Here is a 25085-nt window from a genome sequence, read left to right on the forward strand (position 1 = left end):
AATGAACTTTCAATCTCATCTTTATTATTTATTTAAATATTTGTTTTTATTACAAAAACATTTATTATAGGCAACATCTGAAAATTAACAACAGAACAAAACAGAATTAGAGCAGATCCTGTACAGTTCGATACGTTTATGAATTCAAAGTTAACAATAACATTGTTGAGACTGACGACATTATCATGGTGTTTACGAAACGTCATTCAGAAACTGTCAATGCCGTTTGTAATTAACCTGAAAGAGACTAAAGTGATGAGCATGTTTTCAACCCCCTCAGTGAACCTCTGTAAAATGTCTAATGACACTGAAAAATAAATTAGGCCATGCAACAATACTGCAGCTGTGATATTAAAAAAAATCTGAATCAAATTTTTAATTATCAGAATAACAACAGGAATAAATTCAACAGGTAAGAAAAAGAACAAAGACAGAAAAAGATCTGTCAACATTAGATCCAGCAGAGTTACAATAAAAAATATTCAAGTATTTCCTCTCAGTTATAACCTGAGTTATTGAACATTATAAAAGAGAAACATGGTCAATTACAAAAATACAGCAACAAGAACGATCTTAAAGATATATTTAATTTCTCCCAGGTTGTTGTTGATGCTTAGAAGCTCAGCACAGTTCCCAGTTTTATAACATTAACAGTGGGGCAGTAAAACAAAATCAGAAAGTGTATTTTTAAGGTACTTTAAAAAATAGTATGTTGTCAAGAGAGTCTTAAGGCCAGGAGTCTGGAAACAACATTAGCACGAGAGGTTTTAATCGACCACCCAACCTGATGAGTTAACAAAGGATTCCCGTAGCTCTGGCTAACAAGACCATGAAATCTGAAAACTGAAATTCACATTAACTGCACTGGAATGTCCTGGTGATTGTAAACCAAATCGTTTGCCAAAATAATGAATGAAAAAGCCTGAAAGTTCGAGGTTTACTTCGTTTGCCACATTTTGCTACTCAGTGCTTCAGATCAACACTGTTGTGACCAGAATCACTGTTGTTTTTAATGTTAAGTGATTTTCATTATATTAACGTGAGAGAAGAAAATTAAAAATTTGAATGTGTTCACTTTTTCAAAAAAAAACACAAACACCAAGTTTCAAGTCTGATCCACCTGTGACCACACCTGACAGTGGCATCGAGCTGCACCGAGGCACCAGGCAGTCAGCTCTGCATCACTACAGACGTCTCTAAACACTGGAGGATAGAAAAATATATATATTCAGCTCAGCCTCTCTCCGAGCATCTTGTAAAAATACAACAGCAGAGTGGGCGTGGCTACACGGTGTGTGTGACATAATGGACAAGACACAAAGGAAACTGGTGTAAAAGTGTAAAAGTATAGGAGACATTTGAAGTAAAGCAGTGCAATCAGATCAATGTTCAGCCACACAAGTTACAGGAAGAGAAACTTACCTGTGCTTCCACATTAACCTGGAACACTTTCAGGCAGAATTCATACTGGAGGAGCAGCTTCATGGGAGAGTTTTAATGAGCTAATTCAAATTTAAAGTTGATTGGGTCGATCATTTGTTTTATATTCTGCCACTGGCCACTTGATGGAAACATGATCAAACCAAAAAGATGAACAGAAAATGTATACTGTATGTGCAAATGAAATTAACGTCGTTTTCACCACTCTGTTGATACTTTTTTGCAGGTTTGTGTTTTTTGTAGTCGTACACCTGTGTGACAGTGTGATCCACCTTCTGATTCTGAAGTTAAACTCCTGCTATAGGTCCTCTGTCACGGTCTGGACCGCCTCCGTCGGCTCTTTAGGTGAGTACAGTGTGTTGAACTGGGCCTGGTTCTTACTTATCATATCCTTGACGTGAGGGCTGATCATGCTCCTCAGACAGTTGAGCCTGACCAGCCCCGTCTGGCCTGCGGTCACCACCCAGGTATGGCAGCTCATGTTCGGGTTGAAACGCACCTGAGGGGAGGAGGGGAACAGAAGAGTTTCTTATGTGTGCTCGCAATAAAAGAAAACTTTTCAAAACTTAGAAAATCTCCAGCCTGTATTTGCAGCCTCAGACCTCATCTACCAGTGGAGTTTGAACACACGACGAGATCAGACTAATTACAAGGAACAAACCAGTTCTTAAATGTTGCTTCTGTCATTGTTGAGCTGCAGGAAGTTGTGGAACATCTAGTTGTTTGTCTCTGTGTCGGTCTCGGGTTGAAAAGAACTAGATCGTACAACGTTAAGTGTTTATAGGGAGGGGTCGGAGCAGCCATTGAGCAGTGATTTTCCCCACCCAGCGCAGTTTTAATCTGTGCTTTCTCTCTTAATACAGATGCACTTTGATACAACAGCTCTGCCATGACCTTTACACAGCTCATGAAGTCCAGTGCATTGGCAGAAATGTGTAAATTTAATTATACGTTTAGTCCTCAGGTCAGAGAACTTAGGTGTTTCCACTTGTTTAATCCTCCCTATTTACACATGAGGGGAGCAGAATATTAGAAACACCGATAAAAAAAAAATTGTGCATTATAACATTAAACACACAAACACTCAATTGACCTCGATGCCAGTGTCAAAAAGCCTGAACATCATCTGCATCGTAACAGTCAAACATAGCTGAACATTGCATTAGAATCAACAGGTGGAGATAATAAAGTGGCAACCAAGAAATCAGAGGCCTTATTTCACATTAACGTGAGTTTTGTGCTCATTTATAAAGAAGCTGTGGCTGCTACGATGGACGGACTCTGAAATCTTTTACTTCCTCTTGAATTATTCTGATCATAAACTAATTATACTTTAATTCAAGTGCATGTTTGTCCGTCCTCGGTGAATGACTCGGCTGCAGCTCTCAGTAAGTCAACAGCACTGCCTCCTCCTTCCTTCCTTCTCTGACGTTCATCTATCCCTCTCTTCATCACTATAAATCCTCCAGGTGTGTCTCTTCTTTAATTCTTTATTTTCCTCTCTTCTCCCTCTTTCTAATCCATTTATCCCCTTCAGACAAAGAGCCCGTCACAAAACCAATGGCGTTTTGGTTTTTTGAGATCGGCCTGTGAAGTGTCCGTCCATCATCTCATCCCAGAGGGCACGGCGACACCCTCCACTCTGCCTCTCTTAAAATTAAACACATCAAATCCTCAAATGGCTGCTTTCCATCTCCCCCCCCTCCCTCTTTCCACTGAGGGTGACATTTTTCTCATTTTACACATCATTACATTCAGTCTGTCTTTATAGCTGCCCATCAGAGGAGGAGACAGAGGAGGAGGAAGAGGCTCCTCTGTCATCGCTTTCCTGTTTCCTTTCTCTTTCAATTTAGTCTTTCATCTTTCTCTTCTTCTTCTGCATGGTGAGCTGCAGCAGGAGTCTGATGATGCCCAGCACTCTGTGTGTGTGTGTGTGTGTGTGTGTGTGTGTGTTATACCTTGTGTAACGCAGCCAATGGCATCTCATCCAGGTTCATCTTTGTCTTCACTTCTGTGTCTTTCATGCGTTTCCACACATCTCGTTTCTCACTTCCTGCAAAGGTTCGCTGGAAGTCAGAGGAGATGGTTATTAAAGTGAGAGCAGCAACAACAGTCAGTGAATCAATCAGTCAGTTCATAGATTAGTCGATCAGAAAATTTATCAACTATTTTGAAGATAAAATAATCGTTTGGGTCATTTTTTTTAAGCAAAAATGCCAAATTCTTACTGTTTCCAGCTTCACAAATGTCTGAATTTGATGCTTTTCTTCAAGGTACATGACAGAAAACCTAAGATCAAGCAGTTGTGGAAACAAGTGATTTGAATACATCACCACAGTTTGTGGAAAATAATTCCTGGTATTTTTCAACATTTCTCATTAAATCGATTAATGGAGGAAAAAAAACCTGTCAGATTAATGGAAAATTAAAATAATTGTTAATTGCAGCCCCAGTTAAATGTACAGTATGTGTGGAAATATGCTGCAAATCCAATCAGAATTTACATAAAACTGGCAAAAGAAAATGTGAATTACTGCACATTTCCATCCACAACCATTATATAAATATTAGGGGGTGAGTGTGTGGAGCCGGACGCAGAAGAGGAAAAGGTGCAAAGAGATGATGTAATTAAATGAGCTCAGGCAAAACGTTAAATGAACATGAAGGACATGGAAATCTGATGGACCTATGTTTGTTTCATATATTAACTGTAACAGTCTCCTCACTGCTCCACACTGAGCTGCTTCTTTCACTACACCAACTTTGACACCTCAGTCAGGCATGTTTTGATTTTTTTAAAGACCTTTTAGTGTTTGATACTGTTTTATATGTGCATTATCTCAGGTCTAAGTGATATTACACAGATTGTTTATTTATGAATTGATTTTCATGGTGTGACAGTTTTTTTAAAAACTTTATTTCCAGGTAGGTCTGTTATTTATGTTTTTGTTGTTTTCATTTGTTGCCTGGTGTGAAACACTTTGTGACACAAAGATTTTCATCACTCACCATATTGTTGTCTGTATAGTGGAGGCAGTATTTCTTCACAGCCTCTTTGTACGTCTGGAACTGTAGAGGGGGATATTTATTGTTTCTAGCTCTGGTCTTGTCTCCTCCATTAGAGCCAGTGTCCCGTTCTTCTGTCTCTCCTCCTGCCTGCTCCTCAGCAGCACCTCCCTCCTCCTCCACTCCTCCCATGCCTTGATTTTCTTCTTCAGCTGCATCATAAGGCTCCGCAGATGTCAAGTAGATGGGCTGAAGACACAGCATGAGGGACACAGGTTAATAATAAAAACTGTTTGTCTTTGATTATGTTAGCGAAAATGTTTCAATCCAGTGTTTGACTGTAAAGTTTAAGTTTTGACAGTAAATTAAAAGCTGCCAAGTGAAGTTAATTATCTCAGGTTTTTAATATTTCAACAAACCAATGTTGTCAAACTGTAATGTAACATCAAATTATTATCTCAGACCAAAGACAAGAAAAAACTGAAGAAACTCAAAGTTAACACAACTTACGAAGCGTCTGTCTAAGGTGCGTTTGAGGTACGGAGGAGTGAAGATTATGTGAGGTAACAGGGCGAGGATGACCTCACCGAGGCTGTCTGATGTCACCACGCTGTTCAGCCACTCAGTGTAAGATATGGACTGTAACGACAGAAACGGACCAATCAGCACTGACGGATTACCTGATGTAGCTTTGTCTTCAATTACTGCCATGTTGGGGATTTTTCTGGAATATCACTTCAATATTCAATATGTTTTACTAAGAATTACACTTTAATGTGAGAAAATTCATTAGAAGTTAGAAAATCAAAATCAAGGTTTTTAAGAAGAACTTCATTATTCATTCATAATATTCTAGATTTTTCTTATTGTAACAATCACATGAAAAGTAAAAGTAAATCCTGCATCATGATGAACTTGAGCTGTGATTCTCTCAGTATGTGACACAAATATTCATCAGATATGTGAGTTTTAATGCTGTTTGTTTTTTCCACTTCTTCTCTCACAGTCTTTTAGCAGATTTATTTCTCATAATATCATACATTTTCATTCACCTTCAACCAGCCCTATAATTAGTTTTCATTACGGCCAATTCTTTATTTTCTCATCTTTAAATTTAATATATGTATTTTATGTGTCTCTTTTCTTTTTACATGATTATTTTCTGATGGTGAACTCATTTGTAATTTATTTCCTTTGTATTTTGATGAATCATGTTGCATTTATCAGTTCAGTATTTTATTCCTTTGTTAGATGTGGCTCCCTGACCTCTCCGGTCACATCCGTTTTATTTCCATTACCGATTCTGGTTCTATGTTGTATATGTGAGGAAAAGAAACTGCAAATAAAAACTAAAACCTAGAAACTGTAGTTTATTTTAAGGCAAGACATCATGCACAGTGCTGCTGCAGTAGATTCACATTAAAGCACCAAATGTGTGTAAATCCACTGCTGAAGATATGTCTTCACCTTTCCCAACTTGAACGTCTTTCCAACAATTACAAAAAACAACAAGGACTTCATAAAAAGCAAAGTAAATTTTCTTCTGTTTCCCGGATGAGTTTGAGGACGCCGATGACTGAAGGTAACAACAAAGTCTCACTCACCCACACAGTGCCAGTCCGGGGGATTGCAAAGAGGGAGTGCATGAAATGGTCAAAGTAATGGACTCCTTGTGAACCCTTCCTAAATAAAACAATATAAAAGCAACAGACACGACAGGTAGGAAGAAAGGAAAGGAGAGAAATAAGTATTAACACATGAGTCTTAGGTTCACTCCTTCACTGAAGTAAGTCCAACAATCTGAAATGTCAAAGTCAGTTCTCTACACAGCCAGAGAAAACGGCTGTTTCATGTCCTCTGCCTGAGATTGGCCAAGAAAATAACACATAGATGTTTTCTCATCTTGGGTTGAAGACTGCACATTTATAAGAGAAAGCCTGGAGGAACATGGGATGTTGAGTTTTAAACCCGTTTGGAGCTTGAATCATATGAAGGAGGGAAGATATTTAAAGCTCTGCTTCTTTCATCCTGCCCATGGAAGTGCAACAATACAGCACTTGAGTTCTCTTGAAAAAACACATTAAAAAAAACACAGTTTTTGTTGACACTTAGACCTTTTCCACTGTGGGAACTTAACAGCCCATCAGCTTGAGCTTGCTGTGAACTCTCTAAGGTCCAGAACATTTTGGATTTACGTGCGGCTCCAGACCAGCTCCCTCACCGCTGACCGGCCCTGCAGAGCTGCTGCTGCACTTCTTACCCCGACCTTGGATTTAGTGCCACCTCCTGAGGGGAGCTCGAAGCTAAGTTGAGGATCTCTCCCCCAGAAGCAGAGGGAGCACAGTGGAAATAAAAGCAGCACCTGTGACAATGGCTTCAGCTTGAGTTACAGGTCATTAACTTCCTGTACTAACAAAGACCTCACGGATCTTAAAGAGAAATGCTGTGGTAGGTTTTGAGGCTGTAGATGTTGTTGTATTGTTGTACTAATTTTTGCCTGCCTACAGTTCAGGGTTCAATTTAACAACTTGACATTACAGACGTCCTGTAACAGCTGTGTCCTAGTTATGTAAATGTTACTAATTCGAGGAGGAGTCATGAGCAGGTAAAGAAAGAATCTTTCTTACGCTACATAGGCGGTTTCCTGGGCCATCAGGAGGCCGGGTGCATTCAATGGCCAAAAGATTTCATTGGTCAGGTGGCGTTTCTGAACGGTGATTGGATCGTGGAGCCGCCTCAGATCCCACGTCTTCACGTAACGATCTTCTCCTGCCGTCACCAACAGGTGTCTGAGACGAAGGAAGACAGACAGATGAAAAGTGTCAGTGTCCATTTTTGATTTCAGACATCAGCAGAAAGTATATAAATGACTAAATATGTGAATTTACTTTTGATGCAATGACTGAACGCACAACTGAGACGCATCATTCCACTGACACTGATCGAATCTGACGGCAGTGTCGGCCATGACGCAAATGAAGGTGGAGAAATCAATACAACCAGATTTCACTGTGACAGCGACAGTGGAGTGTGAATGTGGAGAGAAGAGATGACAAACTGTTCAGGTTAGAACAAAAAGAAAAGAGGGATAGTTTTATTGTTTTCAACATGGCTATGTAATTAAAAAGCAGCGATCCAGACAAGATGTGTGTCCTCCGGAGTCTCTGCCTCAGGATTAATCTTGTTATTCACCTTTAGTTCAACTTCAGGGCCAAACCTTTTAGATTGGCTTTTACAGAAAACCAAGAGGCGACACTGACTAATGATAAAAAATGGACAAGGCTGTTTATCACATTAAGTCTCAGATCTGGCTCAAGATCAACAATAACACAGTGGCATCAGTGCCAACACTCATTATCTAGAGAAATGTCTTCACAGTATCCGGGAGAACACAGTTATATCTGTACAGGACGAGATCAAATGAGCCCAGCAGTGCTTTTCTAGAGGGTCACGTAGCATGTAGGCATGTAATAGCTGTGACTGGTACAAAACACAATTACATCACAAAAGCCATATTAATCATTATTTAAGGTGGATCATCTGCACCTTAAAAGATGACTGTGCAGGTTTTAGAGCAGCTGCTTTTACTGGAGCTGTTTAGTTAAAACTCATTCACATCAGAGGTGGATAACACTCGGATATCGCTTTACCCCTGGTGCTGACTTACACTGCGAATCAGTGCTGCCAGTGAATCCTTGTAGCGGACACAGGTGATGTAAATGACCCCTCCATCTTTCCCCTCATCTACACATACATCAGCTGAGTAATGGAGCAGAGAAAAATCATGTGCGGTGGATGAGACAGTCCCTACGAGGGTGAAAGTGAAATCTAGAGCTATGACCCTTTATTACGGATACTGGACAGTCAGTCTTCACCTCTGTGCTCACACAGAGTGCGTATCTGAATTCTTCACATTAACAAAGTTATGAGCAGTTTATCTGGATTGAAGCAGAACGTTTCCACCTGCGGTTCGGCTCAACTGGTGAGTACGAACTGTAAGAACAATGCAATCTGAATGTGGGTGTCACCAAATAACTGGGACGGATGGATGGATGAAAACATAACACCTCTGGCCCTGACAGTCGCCGGCGCAGAGGCATAAAAACTGAGCAAGATGCAAGATTATGTTATTGAACAGCTGATTGTTTAGACTTTTGTTCGATAAAAAACTGTTTTGGTTAAATACATGTAGACATTTCTCATAGCAAAGTATTTAACAAAACAACACTGTAGTAATGGTACAAAAACTCACGTGTTGTATCAGAAATCTATTCAAAATTTCAAAAACAGGAAAAATGTGTTGATTCATTTACCTCACTTAAAAAAAACTGCAGCTTATTTATCATTTGGGGCCATTTTAAATTAAACTAAATAAAAAAGCAATAAATAGCATCGAAAGGTGCTATACAAATAAAATGGCTTCTCCTCAAATTGTGTGTTTTTCCTTGTTCAATATTCCAGGGCTGTTTTCTCTGAAGGTCTAAACGTAGATAAATATTCTCAGCAGGAACAAGGAGCATTGGAGTAATTTACAGAAGATCTTACTCAAGGTGATCTGAGCACAGCACGGCTGCAGCCAGAAGGTCAGCGCATGTTGACCAGTGGAGATAAGTGAGGTTACCTCATCTGAACGGCGGCTGAGAGAGGACGCGGCCTTGTTCCCTACATCCTGAATAACACTGGAGCGAAGGCTTTTCTGCCAAACTTCAGCACAACTTTCTGCGTTCGGGATTTATTGTGCTGCTTCTGGCAGCAAGTTCCAGAGCTGCCTTCTACCCACCTTTTTATTAATTGGCTGTGAATAAAACTGCCAAACTAAAGTAGTGGAGGAAAAAAAATGCAAAAGATAAACAAGCAAACAGAAAAAATCCTGAAACCAAGGCAATTCATTCTCCCTCCTCCTGTGATGCTGCTCCAGGTTTTCCCTTAAGAATTTACCTTTTCTGCATGAGGGGCATTTACTGCTTTCACTTGAAACTTGTTTATGATGACAGATAAATACCAATACACTTGGACCAAGGCAACAAGCATCATAACTGCACCATGGTGGTTGTGAATTGAAATTGTTTTGAGCTTTTTTCTGACACTGGGTGACGCTAATCAACTTTTTTACTTTGCTGATTTACAAAACTATTCCTACTTGTAATAAGTTGACATGTTCATGAGTTCACCCGGGTATTGTTTTTACATCTATGCTGATCGGAGCAGTGGAAAAGGGGCTTGATTAAATGAGTCTTCCTTACAACACCTGAGCAGATGGTGTGTGTGTAAAATGCAGCATCAGCACACAGGTGAGATCAGGGTGAGGGTGTGTACCTGGAGGCGGGGCAGAAGGCCAGGGCCCGGACACCGTGGTCGTGAGCAAGTAAGCATCGATAGGGCAGCAGAGTCAGGGACCCGTCTGACTCTCGCACTCGCAACAGTGCAGACTTTGCGGACAGATCCCAAAAACCCACTATACCTGGAAGCACAGAAAATAATGAACTCAAGCCGGTGAATCACCTTTGTTTTTTTTTTTTTAGATCAGTAATAAATGTCAAGATGCAAACAGATGAACCTGGAGGGATCCACACTGCTCATTTATTTGCTCTTTCAAATGCTGAACGAATTAATCAAGAACATCTCCAAGAAATCATTTCATACCATCGTAGAATCCGATAGCCATTATGTTGTGTGGTTTTTCAGGCAGCCAGTCCATAGACAGGACTTGTCCGCTTTGCTCTTGGTGAGAAGCTTTGAAGGCGCCCAGCTTCAGCGTTAACACTCCTTTAGCCTGCAGAAAACAAGATGGAAAAAACAAACATCACTGCAACTACAATGACGTTATAATAACAATAATAGAAACAGGTTGGACGGTAGATTCTCCTGTTGGCAACTGTCATATTCTGTTATTTCATATGGGTGAAATTTAACAGGGTAAATGAAGAGGATCGTGACTGTGTTTTCAATAGGAGCCTACCTGGTATATTGGCAGTTGCTGGCTGGCTTTTCCTGAGGAGAGGAACATAAATCACATTGTTTATTAGTGATGAGAATTTAAACTAAACACTGGAGTCTCTACCATGAGATTGACAATGAGCAAAACCCTAAAATCAAGCATTTAGTTCAATCCCTGCCTCCTTTCTCATCTCTGCACAGCTGACCAATCACAGTGTGAAGAGAGCTGTTCAGACATGTGGGGGGTTTGTAAAGCTTTTCCACCGTCCGACAAGCACTTCTGACAGACTCTGAGCTGACAGGAAACACTGTGATGGTTAGTTCGCCACACAAAGATTGGTATGTCAACATGCTAATGATACCATGCTAACATGCCTACAGTGTGTTTAGAGAGAGGGAGCAACTCCACAGTAAATCGTGTATGGATGAAAAGCACAAAAGCGCTGCCGTGACCTCTACAGGATCAAAAGGTTCTTCTTTTTTCAGAGATATCCTGGCATGAGTTCCAGTTTGGAAACTTTAGCCTGTTCATGGAGCCAGATGGAGTCAGGGGATCACTAAAGTTCACCAAAGGTACAATTCATCCCATGGGGAACATGAACGTCTGCGATAAGTTTTACATGAATCTATCCAACAAGCTGTGACATTCTGAACCAAACGGTCAGACCAGTGGACCAGGCGATATTACCGTCCTGCGTCCCTGTCGTGGTTCAACATTACTGGATGTTAAGCACCACTTAAGAAGTAATACTGCTGCGCCTGCCACGACACTCGCTGGTGTGTTTAATAGATGTAAAATCCAATAACAAAAATAGGTGTCAGACTGTTCCCCATCATTAGTTTTCTCTGCTCCTCCAGTTTAGATTACTGAGACACCGGATCAATAATAGTCCTCCGTCTTCCACATCCTCTATCAACTCACCTCTGCCTCTGAAAACACACACTGGGACTTTCATATAAGCAGCTTGAGCTAAATTAAATTCTAATCTTTTTACCACTCCGGACCAAAGAGAAGACCGGGACGAACCCACGCCTGTCGTCAGGAAGAATATGTCAACTCATGTTATCCAACAAGGCCTCTCACTGCACCAGGTCTGAAATATTAACCTTTGACATTATTGAGGCAAGATACTGTAGCAATAACTTAATATATATCAAGAATTACAATTACCCTGTATTTTCTAACTTCCAGTCTTCTTACACGTACATTTTGCTCTTCTCAGTTTCAAAGAAACTTGCATTTAGTGGCAGTTCAGGTCCACCACTTTGACAAAATGCTTTTTCTATTATTGTCCAGGTTTAAAATACAACGACCACATATTGAGACCTGAAACGACACCATCCTACTAACCACACAGATTTAAACAACTTGTGTAATTCTGTGGTTTAGGAATGATATATACACTGTGATGATAATTTTATTGTAACCAAAAGTCTGGTGTAACTGATGACGGTGATTAGTCATCATCACATGCAGGGTTTTTGTGTTAAAGTGGAAATAAATTAACATTAACACAGTGAGCGTTACCCTCATTTAAGTCTAAACCAAACTTCACTTGTCAACTCTTAAATTTTAAAACCTAATCTGAAAGTAATCGTAACATTAAAAGCATTAACCCTAAACTGACGACAGACCGCTTCTTGCCATTTATTTTAGGTACTACACACGTTTCCTCTCCCCCACCCTTCCCAACCCAATTCCAAATAAGTCCTTCATGATTGACAGAGTAGGGATACAAGCAGTGTCAGCTACTAGACCTAAAATTCATAGCTTCCAACACTAACAACTGGCTCGGTGATGCATCTTCTTTGTCATTTCAATTATAGATCCTTGTCTGATGGAGAACGGCAGAACTGTAAATTATGTGCGTTCACTACGCCTCCTCACATTCTCCCTTTTGTCTTTTTTCTTCTTCCACGCGTTGCCTCTACAAACACACACCGCCACCCTCCCACCCCCCCAATCCGCCCTCCGATTCTGCAGCTGTAACGGCCTCCTCTTCTCATTCACTCGCTCATTCATTCTGGTGACTGGATGGACAAAAGCTATTTATAATTATCTGTCGCAAACAGCGCTGGGCTGGTGGAGAGAGACACTCACACCCTGTTTAACCCTGCCCGAGCCAATTCCACCTCTAGCCCCTCTCAGCTGACACCGGAGCACAAAGAAATTATTTCCACCTTTTCGTCTGCTTTCAATTAGTGCTCACCACGAGGCGAGAGGCTGTAAAGAGGTTCACTTCACATTTTTCACATGATTAAATGTACCTTTACCTTCCAGAGTTTGCGTTTGATCTTTAGCGGTTGTGACAAAGTAAATGTGGTGCCAAAAATGGTCACAAACAAATAATTTGCAAATAACAGTAAATGCTGTGCTGGCAGTAGAAAGTGTTCAGTTATGTGCTTCTACTCTAGAATAACACTTCACAGAAATACACTTTGGTAGTGTATTATTTATCATTAAACTCAATATTTTACACATCAAAGTTGGTTTACAGGTCTTGGAGTGCAACGGCATATATGAAAAATGTTGCATAATGAGATGAGCTGCATTGTGGGTAACGTAGGTGCCAAGGGAAGAAAAATTATGTGGAATAAAAAAATAATATCTCTGGTTCTGCTGCATTGATTCTGACATTCTGACGGCAAAGCCAGATTCAGTGGAGTCCTACTGTACTGAACATGCAAAGCAGCACTGAACACAAAGCACAATTAAAGTTCAGGGGGGTGTCATTCATTTTGCAGGTATTTAGCCCTAAACTAAAGTATTGAACAAATTTACCTGCTGGTTGTGCTGCATGAAAAGTCAAGAGATCACAGTCATGGGGATTTATCCTATAGTATAAATGTCTGATACAAAGTTAGTGCCAATCGAAGATGCTGATTTTGGTGCTACATGTCCAGCAGGTAGTGTGGCTAAAAAAGAAAATTAGATGCCGTTGCATCGTGATCTGTGCTTTTTGATTTGAGAGACCAGGATGACGCAAAAAACCCACATACATGGAAATCTAGACATTAGATTTTGACAGGGATCCACTGATTTTGTTCATGTTGATCTTTTTAAAACAGGCTTGTAGCAACCACAGAAGACTCAGAGGTCCAGTCCTCTGAATTTTTCTGGGACTTTGGGAGATCTAGCCTAGAATAATATAAAAATACAACACATGGTTGATATTTTACAGGCGGATTAGAATATTTTTAGACTCTACATATACATTTAAATTATTTTAGACCAACAAAAACCGAGTATTAAGCATTCCTTTAATTCTAGTCCAGGTATCCCGCTGTGTCTGTGTTTAGAGACGGTATCTTCAAACGTGAGCGCTCTGCAACCTTTCCATCCAATAACTATAACCTATGGTTGGAAGCAGGGGGCTGATGTAGTAGCCAGACCCAATGACCCATGGCTACAAAATAAAATGGAAACCAGGGCCCATGAAGCAATGGGAAAAAGGGAAAAAAAGAATGGAAATGTCAGGCGTTTTATATATATATATATATATATATATCGCTTTTATGACCAAACTAAAGCACTGAAAATCTTTCTTAATTGTAAAACCAAGCCAAGTGTAATACAGTGGGGTCTGTTATCACCAGTACAGTGTAATTCATTTGAATATTAATACATGAATGTCTATGCATGAACTCCTCTATAATGGTGCCGTTAAATCAAAGGAAAGGCACTTGTGTGTTTGCCTTTGTTCAAGTGATACATAGAATTACAGGTGAATAATGGAGCTTGATGTTGGTTTTCATCAAAATAAAATAATAAAAATAAATTTGGACAAGGTAATGTTTGGATGGTAATGTTTTTAAGGAGCTAAGTGTCCAACAAAATGCTGAATATCAGCAATCTTCCCCCAAAAAATGTCATTAACAGCCCACTAACACAAATATCAGGCAAACCCCATGTTACACTCTACTACGACCCAAAGATAAGGCGTACTGGGATGTAAGACGGTTGTTCTGACTCTGAAATAACGCCAAGTGTACGAGTGTTTATTTCTGAGATGGTTCGAAATGCTATGATCTTTGGTGTAGTGTTTAATCAGATCAGCTCGTACCGCTGGGTGGACACAGGCAGATAAACACACTCATGTGCAGACATAACCAGGTTTCTGTGTATGATGGATGTGGCAGATAAGCTCGCCATTAATCTCATTCATACACTCTTCTATCAGCAGAGCCCCAGAGGCAGCCGACGCACTGATCTGAATAGACTGGACCACAGGCTCCACCATCCATAATGTCAGCGCATACTCACACTCCTGGAGACGTGTGTGTGTGTGTTTGCAGGTCTTTCACAGGGGTGGTTAACTACTGCCATTGTTGGAGCTGCATTAAACAGTTTGATAGACCCTCGGGCGTTAAATACACACATACACACACACACACACACACTCAGAGCAGACGGAGGGTCGTCATGGATACTGTCCTTTCATTGAACATGATATCTGGTCCACTTAATGATGTCCAAAGCGGAGGTGATGGATCTGCTGCTGTTTGATTGATTACACACTAAAGGTGGACTTAATCGTGTTATGTAAGAATGCCTCCAACCTAAAAGCATCACAAAGGCACCAGTGCTGAAACAATCCATCGGTTTGTTGATCATCAGAAAATTATTCAGCAACTTTTTTGATAATCAATTGATCGTTTAAGTCTTTTTTTTCTAGCAGAAATAACAAGTGTTCACTGGTGTTAGCTTCTCTGTTGTGAGGATTTGCTGTTTTTCTCTGTTTTAAATCATTTTGTAAAAAGGATTTGTCTTAAGGTTCCTGCATTTTAAAGACGCCATCCAGATCTTTAAGTAGTTATGATGGTAACTGTTCACCATTTCCAGACATGTTATGGACCAAAGGATTAACCAGTTAATTGATAAAATAATTGGCAGACCAAATGAGACGCCAATTCTTCAACAACATGACTGTGATGACCTGTGTGAGGACATGTCTTCTACTTCTACAACTCCACCAGCTCCATTTGTTAAAAACACACAATGTGTGCAACACTAAAGCTCTGCTTTACTGCGGTCCTGTGTCCTCAGCCGCCACAGAGATCTAACATGCAGACTGGTTTTTAAAAAGGCAACACTGCCCTCTGCTGAACAACAGACACACTTCACTGTCCGGTTCTGAACCTGGTCAGGTCTGGGTTGTACATGTGTAAATTTTAGAGTTATGTTCACCATATCATTGTTATACTAGTAATGACAAGGTTATAAATACTGCAAACACATCTGAAGGGGAAACAGTGGCCAGATGTGTTGAATAATCTCAGTCCTACCAGAGTCAGGGAGCCTGTTGTTGGAGTGCAGGGCATCAGGGTGGGGCAGGCTGTAAATGGTGACCACGCCGGTGGAGGTGGCAACTGCCAGGAGACCCAGTCTGGGCAGGAATGGAGCCTTTGGGGGTTGGAGATTTAAAAACTTAAACATTACACAAAACATTAGCTACAGACAACACCAGACCAAATCTGCCTGTAGAAGCTCACCTTTCTGCCACAGCTGGGCAGCTCCCAGCCTCCTGCAGGACACCACTTCAGCTGCCAGATGAAGCCTTTGTCCTGAGCCAAGCCATAGGCCAAGACTGGCTGGGAGTCCGGTCTGCAGAGACAAGGAGCGTGAGAGAGACATAATAAGATGTGTCATAAAAAACAAAATATGGGAGGAAAGAAGATAATTTTTTTTTATAGACAAGAAAGAGGAAAAAGAACAAAATGGTGGATTAATTAAGGATTCGGCTACTGGGAGAAATTAAATCAGTTGGCTGCTCAGCAAAACAGTCAAAGATAAAGTGACTTAGATCCAAAAATATCACCATCAGGCCTCAGATTAAACCGGCATGCTCTTCATCTGTACCTGTTGTTGTACTCCAGCTTCCCCACATCCCACAGCTGAACGAGTCCAGGTCCGGAGTACGTCTTGTTGACGTAGTGGTGGTCGTCCATCCCTCGATGACAAGCCACAGCAATGTACTGGGTGGCCGGAGCACCTTCAGGTGTCGGACACCACTCCATGGCCCAGACCGGCCCCCCTGCATACAGCACCATGTCCCAGCATTCTGGGTGAGCAGGCGCTGCTTCAAATCTGGATACATCACATTATATAAATATATAAATATATAAATACCACATCTGACTTTTGAAATGTCGCTAAACTCACATCAAAACATATTTTTACTTAATGTACTTTACAAAAACAATCAGCTGGATAATTTTATAATCAATTCACAACAGTAAAAAGCTTAGCAGAACAACCTGCACTGCCATGGAGCTAACAGCTAAGTTATGCAAAGTGAATGCATCAACATGAAATATGCAAATTTAGTCCAATCTGCTCATCACAGTGATTAACTGCAAATACAGATGATTTTACTCAGCTCTGATTTTTATCAAACAGGCAGTTTGGAAAATGAAATCTGATTTAAAACTGAGATGACACTCGAGGATGCAGCGTGTCTGAAATGATGATGAGCTACAACACTGATGTGATAAAAAAAATAATAACTGAAATAATACGTGAGGAAAAATAATTGAATACATAAAGGAGTAATAGAGAGGTTAGCCAGAGTCATGCATTCCTCTAGAAACTGATTCAAGGTGTCTACACTTGTGCAGCTGGATCATTTTAACTGGATGCTGATCAGTCTCACCTCCTGAGTCTCTGCAAAGGCGTCTCGTCCTTACTGAGGCCTTCCCTGGACACTTTGAAAGCAGCTGACTGAGGCTCCTGAGGCAGGTATTTCTCCACATCACTAAGAGACACATAAGACACACAAACATTTGACTGTTTGACCTGATGTATGCAGTGAAGACTTCTCATCCAGAGGCAGGACAGAAACAGGCCTGACATTTTAAAGCTGCCAGTTAAATCAGACGTGTTTATGATGGCTGAGCTATTGTCTGGCATCATAACCCCGATGCAATGACAGTAAAGTATCTACCAGCCTATCACAGGGCTGACATACAGAGACAGACAACCACTTACATCTACATGTGATTTAGCGTCGACAATTAACCTGAACAACCACAACGTGCAAAGTTCTCCAGCCAACAGGTTCAGACCCAGAGCCTTTGTGCTGTGAGGCGACGGTGCTAAATGCATGTAATCAAAGATCTTGAGACACATTCTGCAGGTTGTTGTAAAGTATTAAAATACAGGAAAAAAAAGTAAAAACATCTGATTTGGTTCTTATTGTAAAAAAAAAATGTAAAATTAAAAAACCCCACAAAGGTGAAAGGTCATTTACCTCTGTGGTACACGGTCCCAGGAATTAGTGGTGGGGACCCACTCTGGGAACACCCAGCTGCTGTAGTGCTCCTCCCGGCTGAAAATACACACAAACATTACACGTCACAAACACACACCATGACTGCTTGTTGTGGCTAAAAATAACAAGCAGTTCAGTAACCAGTACTAGTGTCTCAACCCCATGTTTCTCCAGTGTTGTTTTGCACTTTAGTGTTGTTGAATTTGTGAATTAATATCAGTTATCTTCATGATGCGTGTGTGTTAAACAGATTTCAGTCTTTCAGGTGTTACAGACGTGGATTTTCGGCTCTTTCATGTTTTATCTCTAAAAATAAGGTAAGGCAAAGGTGGGCACAAACAACCACAACCAGACTGCAGCAGGAAGTACAGCTACTTACAATTTCTTGGTTGTGTCGATGGCGTCCCAAATGGTTTTCATGACATTCGCGGTGAGTCCGTTGGCGGTTTTGGCATTAGAGCCTGTCTGCAGGAGAAAAAGAGATGAGTTTGGATGAGTTGTTACTTTAGAGTCCATTAACTCTGCAGAGATGTTAATTCAGCTTAAAGGATACTTAACTGTAATCTAATTTATAATTATTCATAATTTGGCTTTGATCAGTTATAATCAGATATGAAGCCACTTCCTTGTAAATTAATTTTGTTGGTGAAATATTTTGTTGAAACTGTCCATTATAAGGTTAAATTCATGATAAGGTATAACATTATAAGGTGTTGTTACGTCTCCATAGCACGATGAGTAAAATGTGATCATAACCAATCAGATCAAACTGATTCCCACTGACCCTCCACATCTCAAAGAAACACAGCGAGGATTAGAAAACTACTTACAAAGGTCCTGTTGTGATTAACTGCTGGACTTCGTCCACTTGTCCCAAAGTTGAAGTCCAAATCAGAGTCCTCTGCTCCGTCTTCATCTTCCATCTCCTCAGCCTCATCTTCTTCAGCACTTGGCACAAAGTCTTCATCATCGTCAGCATCGCTGTCAAAAACAGGTCGTTTCCTCTTTTGGCCTTTACGCCCTGTGGGAACGTACAGAAGAATCATTCATGTCAGATCTTCACTGCTGTTTATAGAGGTGGGTGACACAGATACCGTCTTCTATTGCAGTGATGGTAATTTTACATTATTGTCAATATTCTACAAATTCAGTTGACAAACCATTTCAAGATAAAATGGAAATCCAGTGGATTACATACGTATACACACACATATATATATATATATATATATATATATATATATATATATATATTTTAATCCAGTAAATCCAGCGCCAGCAAAAAGCTGTCTCACCACCTAATTCACCCAAAGAGCCTAAAGGGACAGTTTCTTTGTATAGAAATATCAACCCAAATTATTACAACATTAACAAGTTCAGTAGTAACGGTTACTCGCTGACTCACTGGGTCAGTAAACTCACGATCTTACTGTTCAGATCAGGCCATATCGTTAAAAACAACACTAAAGCGCCTTTAAGATATCTCTGCTTCCAGCCTGCCCCTGACCCCTGACCCCTGACACACAACTACAAAGACAGGAAGATACACAAGCACATTTACATCTTATCTCATCTTACTGAGAGCCACGCTGTCATGAGTATGACCCAGCACTTTCAGTCAGGATTGAGGGTTTAAAGTGAAAATTACATTAAAGGATTAGCGTGAAGGATTTAGTGGCATCTAGCAGTAAATACCCCTGCTGAATACCCCTCCCCTCACCCCTCACCCCTACCTTCAGCCTGTAGGAGAACCTGTGGTGGCCTTCAGGTGATGTAAAATGCCAGAGGCCTTCTCTAGAGCCAGTGTTTGGTTTGTCTCTCCTGTGCTACCGTGGCTGCGTCAACACGACAACGTTTTCATTTTAAAGCGCAGCGGTGTGGATGCAGTCTGTACGAAGCAGGATTTTCACCGTACCTTTGGCTCCTTTGGGAGTTTTCTGCTTTCCGAGTGGGTCTGCGTCGACTTCACTGTTGGCACCCGGCTTAGAGTCTGACTCATCGTTGGGATGACAGAGCACCTCTTTCGCCAAGTTCTGGAGGTACCTCAACGCCCTGGAAGAGATTTTTCACATTATGTGTATTATGTATGTATAAAGAACATAAAGAACAGAAAGCTGGTGGCCATTAATTGGTTGGGATTTTCATATTTTTGTGGCTCATAAATTCCTGGACTCAACAGGTATGTACATATGAACACTACTCAGGATCAGCATGACTGATATCGATGCTGTGCAAAGCACTTCACAGAATTTATCCTGCAAACTTACATTTCTTCTACATTAAACAGTGAGAAACACAGTTGTTTCCATGAACATAAAATTGAGTTAAGTGCACATAATCGGCCAAATTCTAAGTTTATTAATTATATATTTATTTTCTTTGGCAAATGCAAAAACAACTAAAATCAAACACATCTTTGTTTTTTTAGCTCTGCATGTATGAAACATAAACATTAACCTGTAAGGTAAGAAGGCTGCTGGTGCTAACCCTGCTAACATTAGCCACACTCTGCAAACCGATATTGTTTACATGCAGACGCCGTGATCCCCTCGATCTATAAAGGTTCTTTATGGCAATTTTGACTGTTTTCTTACTTAATAAAGTGAAGTATGACCAAAGTACGTTGACACTGAAAAGAGTAAATTTAGTGAGAGACTTCATGAGACTTACGCTTTAGCCGCACCTCTCCTGCGCCGGCCGCCTGGTTCGATCTCCTCCTCAGGTTCAGCTGGACGTTCATCTTGAGCCTCCCCACACGGTGTTTCTGCAGCTGCTGCTGCTTTCTGCTGCTTTCTTACGTACTTTCTCTTTGGCTTTGGGGTCCCGTTTTCCTGCTGCACATTATCTACGACTCCACCCTCTCCGTCTGGGAGGCCCCCAGCAGCTTTGGGAGTTCTTTTGGCAGGAGTTCTTTTGGCAGGAGTCTTTTTGGCGGGAGTCTTTTTTGACGGGGTCTTCTTGGCTCTCACTGCCTTTTTAGGAGTTTCCTCTGGGCTTTTTCCATCAGTCTCTAGAGGCTTTTTGTCATTTGCTTCTTTTTCTCCATCTGCAGCCTGTTGTGTCTCATTTTTAGCTTCTTCGATCTTTGTCGGAGTCGTTTTAGAAGCTCTTCCTGCTCCCCTCGTGCTCTGTCTAGGTGTTTTTTGCCTACAAACTGTACTATCAGTTTCATAGTCAGAATATTTGGGATTCTTCTTCCGTTGTCGTCCTTTTGAGGAAGGCGTTAAATCCCAGCGCTCCTCGGGTGGCTTCTCTTGGCCTGTGAGGAAAATTATATTATTCCACAGCTGTACAGGACATTGTAAAAGGAAGAAAGCAATTAAATTAAAAAATTTAAATTAAATTAAAAAAAAAAAAAAAGAGGATTTCGTTTCACAAAGCAACCACGTGCAATTCCACCTATTGTGTGTTTATATCTCACAAATGTTACTCTTACAGGAAAAAGAAATCATACAATGCAGCATGGTCATATATAATACAGCAGGTGTCACTGGGAATGAAGGAAAGCGAGCACACATTAGTAATTTGTGTTCTTGAATGAGTAATTTGTGGAAATTTAATAGTAAGTTAGCCAAAGAAAAACTGTCTAATCTAGCATTAAAATCAGATATACGAGTGTTGAATAGAATATGTAATGTATGTAATGAATGCAGTAACTTAACAATAGCAATTCATGAATTAATTCATTATTTATAGCCACTGAGCACATTCCTCCATAACTGACGAGAGGTGTCAACAACCTGTAAATTCAGCTCCTATCGCTACTGTAACTTCACATTAATTTAATTTTTCCCCCATGACACCTGCCAAGCTTATAACACATCTCAACAATGTCAAATCATCTTTATAAGGAAAAGTAAACTAAAGCATTTAACAGCAAGTCAAAAAGCTGGTAGTCAACCTTGTCCAGAGTCGATGGGATCCATAGGCTCTGGATGTCTGGTGCTGTGGTTGTCTCGTCAGATGCCTCCTCATGTGTAGAGCAGGTTTCTCCTCGCTCTGGCTTTGCAGCTGCTCAGACAAGAAATAAACAATAACACAAACATTAACTGTTGATATCAACCCGACAACAGTATCTGTAAAAATTACTTCTGAAAATATGGTACAAACAACTGAAGGCTATTTTCCAAAGCTATACAGGAACTGAAAACATCCCATAATATTTCATCATAACACCGTGGTGTTTCCTCCTATCTGCACTGACTTATTCAATGTCATTATCCACAGTTCAGCCAGTAGTTACAGTAAATAACACAGACATCTTTACATTATCTTACACAGACAGCTTGCTAAGTAGGTTAGTCGATAACTCAATCAACAGAAGAATATTTGCCAACCATCTTCATAATTAATCATTAATCAATTAACTGTCTTCAACCTGTTAAACAAGATTTCCTTCATGACACTGCAGAGGCCACCTTCGACTCTAAGGAACCGGGATTTCACTTTTCTAACTTTATATAAACGATTAACCGATAATAGGGGGAAATCACTCGTTGCAAGCTTACAGTTGATAGTTTAAAGTAACTACTGTGGTAAAGAGGAGTCAGAGGCAGGAATTATACCGATACCACGTCGATATTCCGTGGTCTGAGCCTGACAAACCAAACCTCCTTCAGTAATGTGACAGTTTAATTCTCTCTTCCGAACTGCCAACTGTACTTGGGTAACAGATACATGAACAAGTCATTCCCGTAATAGTTTTAAGCCACTTATCAATTCGGCACAAGTTTTTAATGTCAAACATATCTGAAGTAACAAATTATTCAAACAACAAACTTCTGTCACATGCTTGTTTTCCCGGTGACACATCTCCCTCCAGCCGCGCTAAGCTAACCCGCACTGCTAACGCTAGCAGGCGGGGAGACGCGGTAAATAAACTCGCTGCTTTTAAACTCGGCCTAAACCGACAGACTTCACCGGCACCACCGTTAAAAACTCACCCTGCGTGTTTCCCAGGCTCCCCTCCCCCGGTGGCGACGGCTGAAAAACCCTGAACCGAGCCCGGGAAGCTAGACGCTGGTCACCCGGTATCGAATCCCCGGCTCAGCTACCGGGAGCGACACCGGAGCAGATCACCGGAGACGCACCGACTCACCGAGCGCATCCACCCCGCCGCCGCTCCTTCACAGAGGGCAGGCTGCAAACGGCCCCGGCGCTGGCTCCGGAGCTCCAGGTTCCTGAAACCGCACTCAGCTCACATCAGACCGGGCCGCCATGTCACCGTGCAGGCATGGGGGGCCACACCGCCCCCCACCGGCACCGCGGGGGACGACACCGGCCGTGTGCTGCAGCAGCCGTGGGTTCGATCCTGACACTCAACACAGTCACCAAATACATCCCACACACAGACACGCTTTTTATTTTATTTCTGTGGGCATTTTCTGAGCTTCAGTTAATTTTCACATCAAAGGTCAGAATTGGAGAAAATGTGACTTTAACCGCGGTTTTACTGTTGGTGCCGGATGTTAGAGAATCTCTGATAATTCAGTTCAGTTTTATTTGTATAAATCATAATATACATCATCTCAAGGCTCTTTACAGGGTCAGGTCAGACCTTTGTTACAGAGAAAAACCCAACAGTTCCCCCAAAGAGCAGCACTTGGCTACAGGGGGGAGGAAAAACTCCCTTTAACAGGAAGAAACCTCCAACAGAACCGGGCTCAGGGTGGGGGGGTCTGCCTCGACCGGTTGGGTTTAGGAGGAGATAAAAAAGAGGGGGTGGGGGGAGGAGAGAGAGAGAGGAGAGAGAGAGAGAGAGAAACCAGGAACAGCTGTGTAGGTAATGGTGTTATCAATAATAATGACAGGTAACAGTGGTTAATAGTAATGATGAGTAGTGGTGGATCTGGATCCTGCTGCTCCAGAGGCAGAGAGACCTGCAGAATGAGGACAGAGAGAGGGAGAGAGAGAGAGAGAGAGAGAGAGAAAGAGAGAGGGAGAGAGAGAGAGAGAGAGAGAGAGAGAGAGAGAGAGAGAGAGAGAGAGCGCCCAGTGCATCATGGGAATCCCCCAGCAGTCTAGCTCTATAGCAGCATAACTAAGGGATGGGTCGGGACATACCCGAGCCAGCCCTAACTATAAGCTTTACTAAACAAGACAGTTTTAAGCCTGATCTTAAAGGTAGAGAGGGGGTCTGCCTCCCAAACCCACACTGGGAGCTGGTTCCAAAGTAGAGGAGCCTGATAGCTGAAGGCTCTGCCCCCCATTCTACTCTTACTAACTCTGGGAACCACAAGTTGACCTGCATTTAGAGAGCGAAGTGTCCTATTGGGAAAATAGGGAACTATAAGCTCTTTAAGGTACGATGGTGCCTGACCATTAATGGCTTTGTAGGTGACGAGGAGGATTTTAAATTCTATCCTGGATTTTACAGGGAGCCAATCTCCTCAGATTTTCACACACAAAAGTCTCTAGAGCAGAGGTCTAGCTACTAATTTCTTATATTTATTGGTTATGTAAGGCAGTTGCCTAATAATGTCAGTAGATGGCGCTGGTACATTGTTTTTGCACTTAGGTGTTGCGCAATTGTCGCTGTTTGTACCCTACTGGGCACTGGGCCCTACTGGGCAGAGTCTCGGGTGTAGGGGGAGGCGTAGCATGCACACGGGCAGCTGGGTTACAGTTACATTTATCCACATATTGTATTAAATATCACTTAATACCAATCAATCATCATCAATCATTTGAATGCCACAGCCTGAGTACTGTTGCTGACCACATGCATCCATTTATGGCCAGAATTTGCCATCTTCTAAAAAAGGAAAATAGTCTCAAACTGGTTTCAGTCAGTTCAGTGAACTTCAGTGGCCTCGCCGGTCACCAGGTCTGAATCCGACATATGTGCTAGAACAGGAGATTAGCAGCATGAACGGGCAAATGACAAATCTGCAGAAATTATGTGATGAAATCACGTCAACATGGAATCACAGAATCTTAAAGGAGAGTTTCCAACATCCTGTGGGAGGCAAAGGGAGGCTCTGTTCAGTATCAGTGTGAAGTTCCTAACTCAAAGGAAGCTCTGCTGATGCACAAGCTGAAGCTAAACTCTGTTGCTGCCTTGGATTTGTATGAAGCAGTTGAGGTGGTATGAAGAGATGGAGAAAGGGAAAAGGGATGAAAATTGCAAACTATATTGTAAGCAGTGGAAAAAGTTTAAATGTGAGTCATATTGTGGAAGTGAGTTACAACAACATTATCATTCCACGTTTCTGGAAAGTTTGATGTAAAAAAAGAGGCAAAACAATAATTAAATGTGCAACATCCATTCACACTACCAGACTTACTCTAAATTTAAATAATAAAGCCTTTTTAACGTCAATACTCACATCACAGGGCTTGTAGAGCATAAACAACAAAGGATCTTACATCAAAAAACACACAAAAGGTGTTAGCACCAGCCATCAAACTTTCAAAAATGTTCCTATATGT

The 25085-nt window shown here is 41.3% G+C and overlaps 1 protein-coding gene across 7 annotated transcripts; it reads right to left on the reverse strand.

Moving 5' to 3' along the window:
* Positions 1–2: 2 nt before the first annotated feature.
* gtf3c2 (general transcription factor IIIC, polypeptide 2, beta) lies at positions 3–23022 on the reverse strand. Of its 7 annotated transcripts, none has more exons than XR_011686482.1 (21): positions 22598–23021; positions 21556–21665; positions 20325–20913; positions 19570–19706; positions 18485–18675; positions 18034–18119; positions 17634–17711; positions 17037–17138; positions 16244–16471; positions 15877–15988; positions 15670–15787; positions 10406–10437; positions 10090–10219; positions 9763–9907; positions 7074–7235; positions 6051–6129; positions 4957–5085; positions 4450–4695; positions 3399–3506; positions 1423–1939; positions 3–1203 (listed from the first exon to the last, which is right to left on the reverse strand). XR_011686482.1 is itself a non-coding variant. In XM_071467651.1 (21 exons), the coding sequence occupies exons 2-21, from the start codon at positions 21578–21580 to the stop codon at positions 1106–1108; spliced, it is 2913 nt and encodes a 970-aa protein (XP_071323752.1). In that variant the 5' UTR covers positions 21581–21665; positions 22753–23022; the 3' UTR covers positions 3–1105. The 7 variants fall into 7 exon arrangements, 6 of the variants coding, with proteins under 6 accessions (XP_071323752.1, XP_071323751.1, XP_071323757.1 ...); XM_071467651.1 differs by having other exon boundaries at positions 1822–1939; positions 22753–23022; XM_071467650.1 differs by having other exon boundaries at positions 1822–1939; positions 22598–23022.
* Positions 23023–25085: the final 2063 nt, after the last annotated feature.

This window comes from Trachinotus anak, unplaced genomic scaffold (assembly GCF_046630095.1).
Source record: "Trachinotus anak isolate AG129_WGS33_773 ecotype Australia unplaced genomic scaffold, CSIRO_AGI_Tana_v1 ptg000031l, whole genome shotgun sequence".
Taxonomy (NCBI): domain Eukaryota; kingdom Metazoa; phylum Chordata; class Actinopteri; order Carangiformes; family Carangidae; genus Trachinotus; species Trachinotus anak.

Excerpts from the sequence above, each read along its gene's own strand:
- gtf3c2 (XM_071467651.1), bottom strand. The coding sequence starts at position 21,580 with ATGGATCCCATCGACTCTGGACAAG. Across the intron at positions 6,130-7,073 it reads CAGGAAACCGCCTATGTAGC|GAAGGGTTCACAAGGAGTCC; the intron begins GTAAGAAAGATT and ends TGTTTTATTTAG. Across the intron at positions 1,204-1,821 it reads TCACGTCAAGGATATGATAA|TGTTTAGAGACGTCTGTAGT; the intron begins GTAAGAACCAGG and ends TCTATCCTCCAG.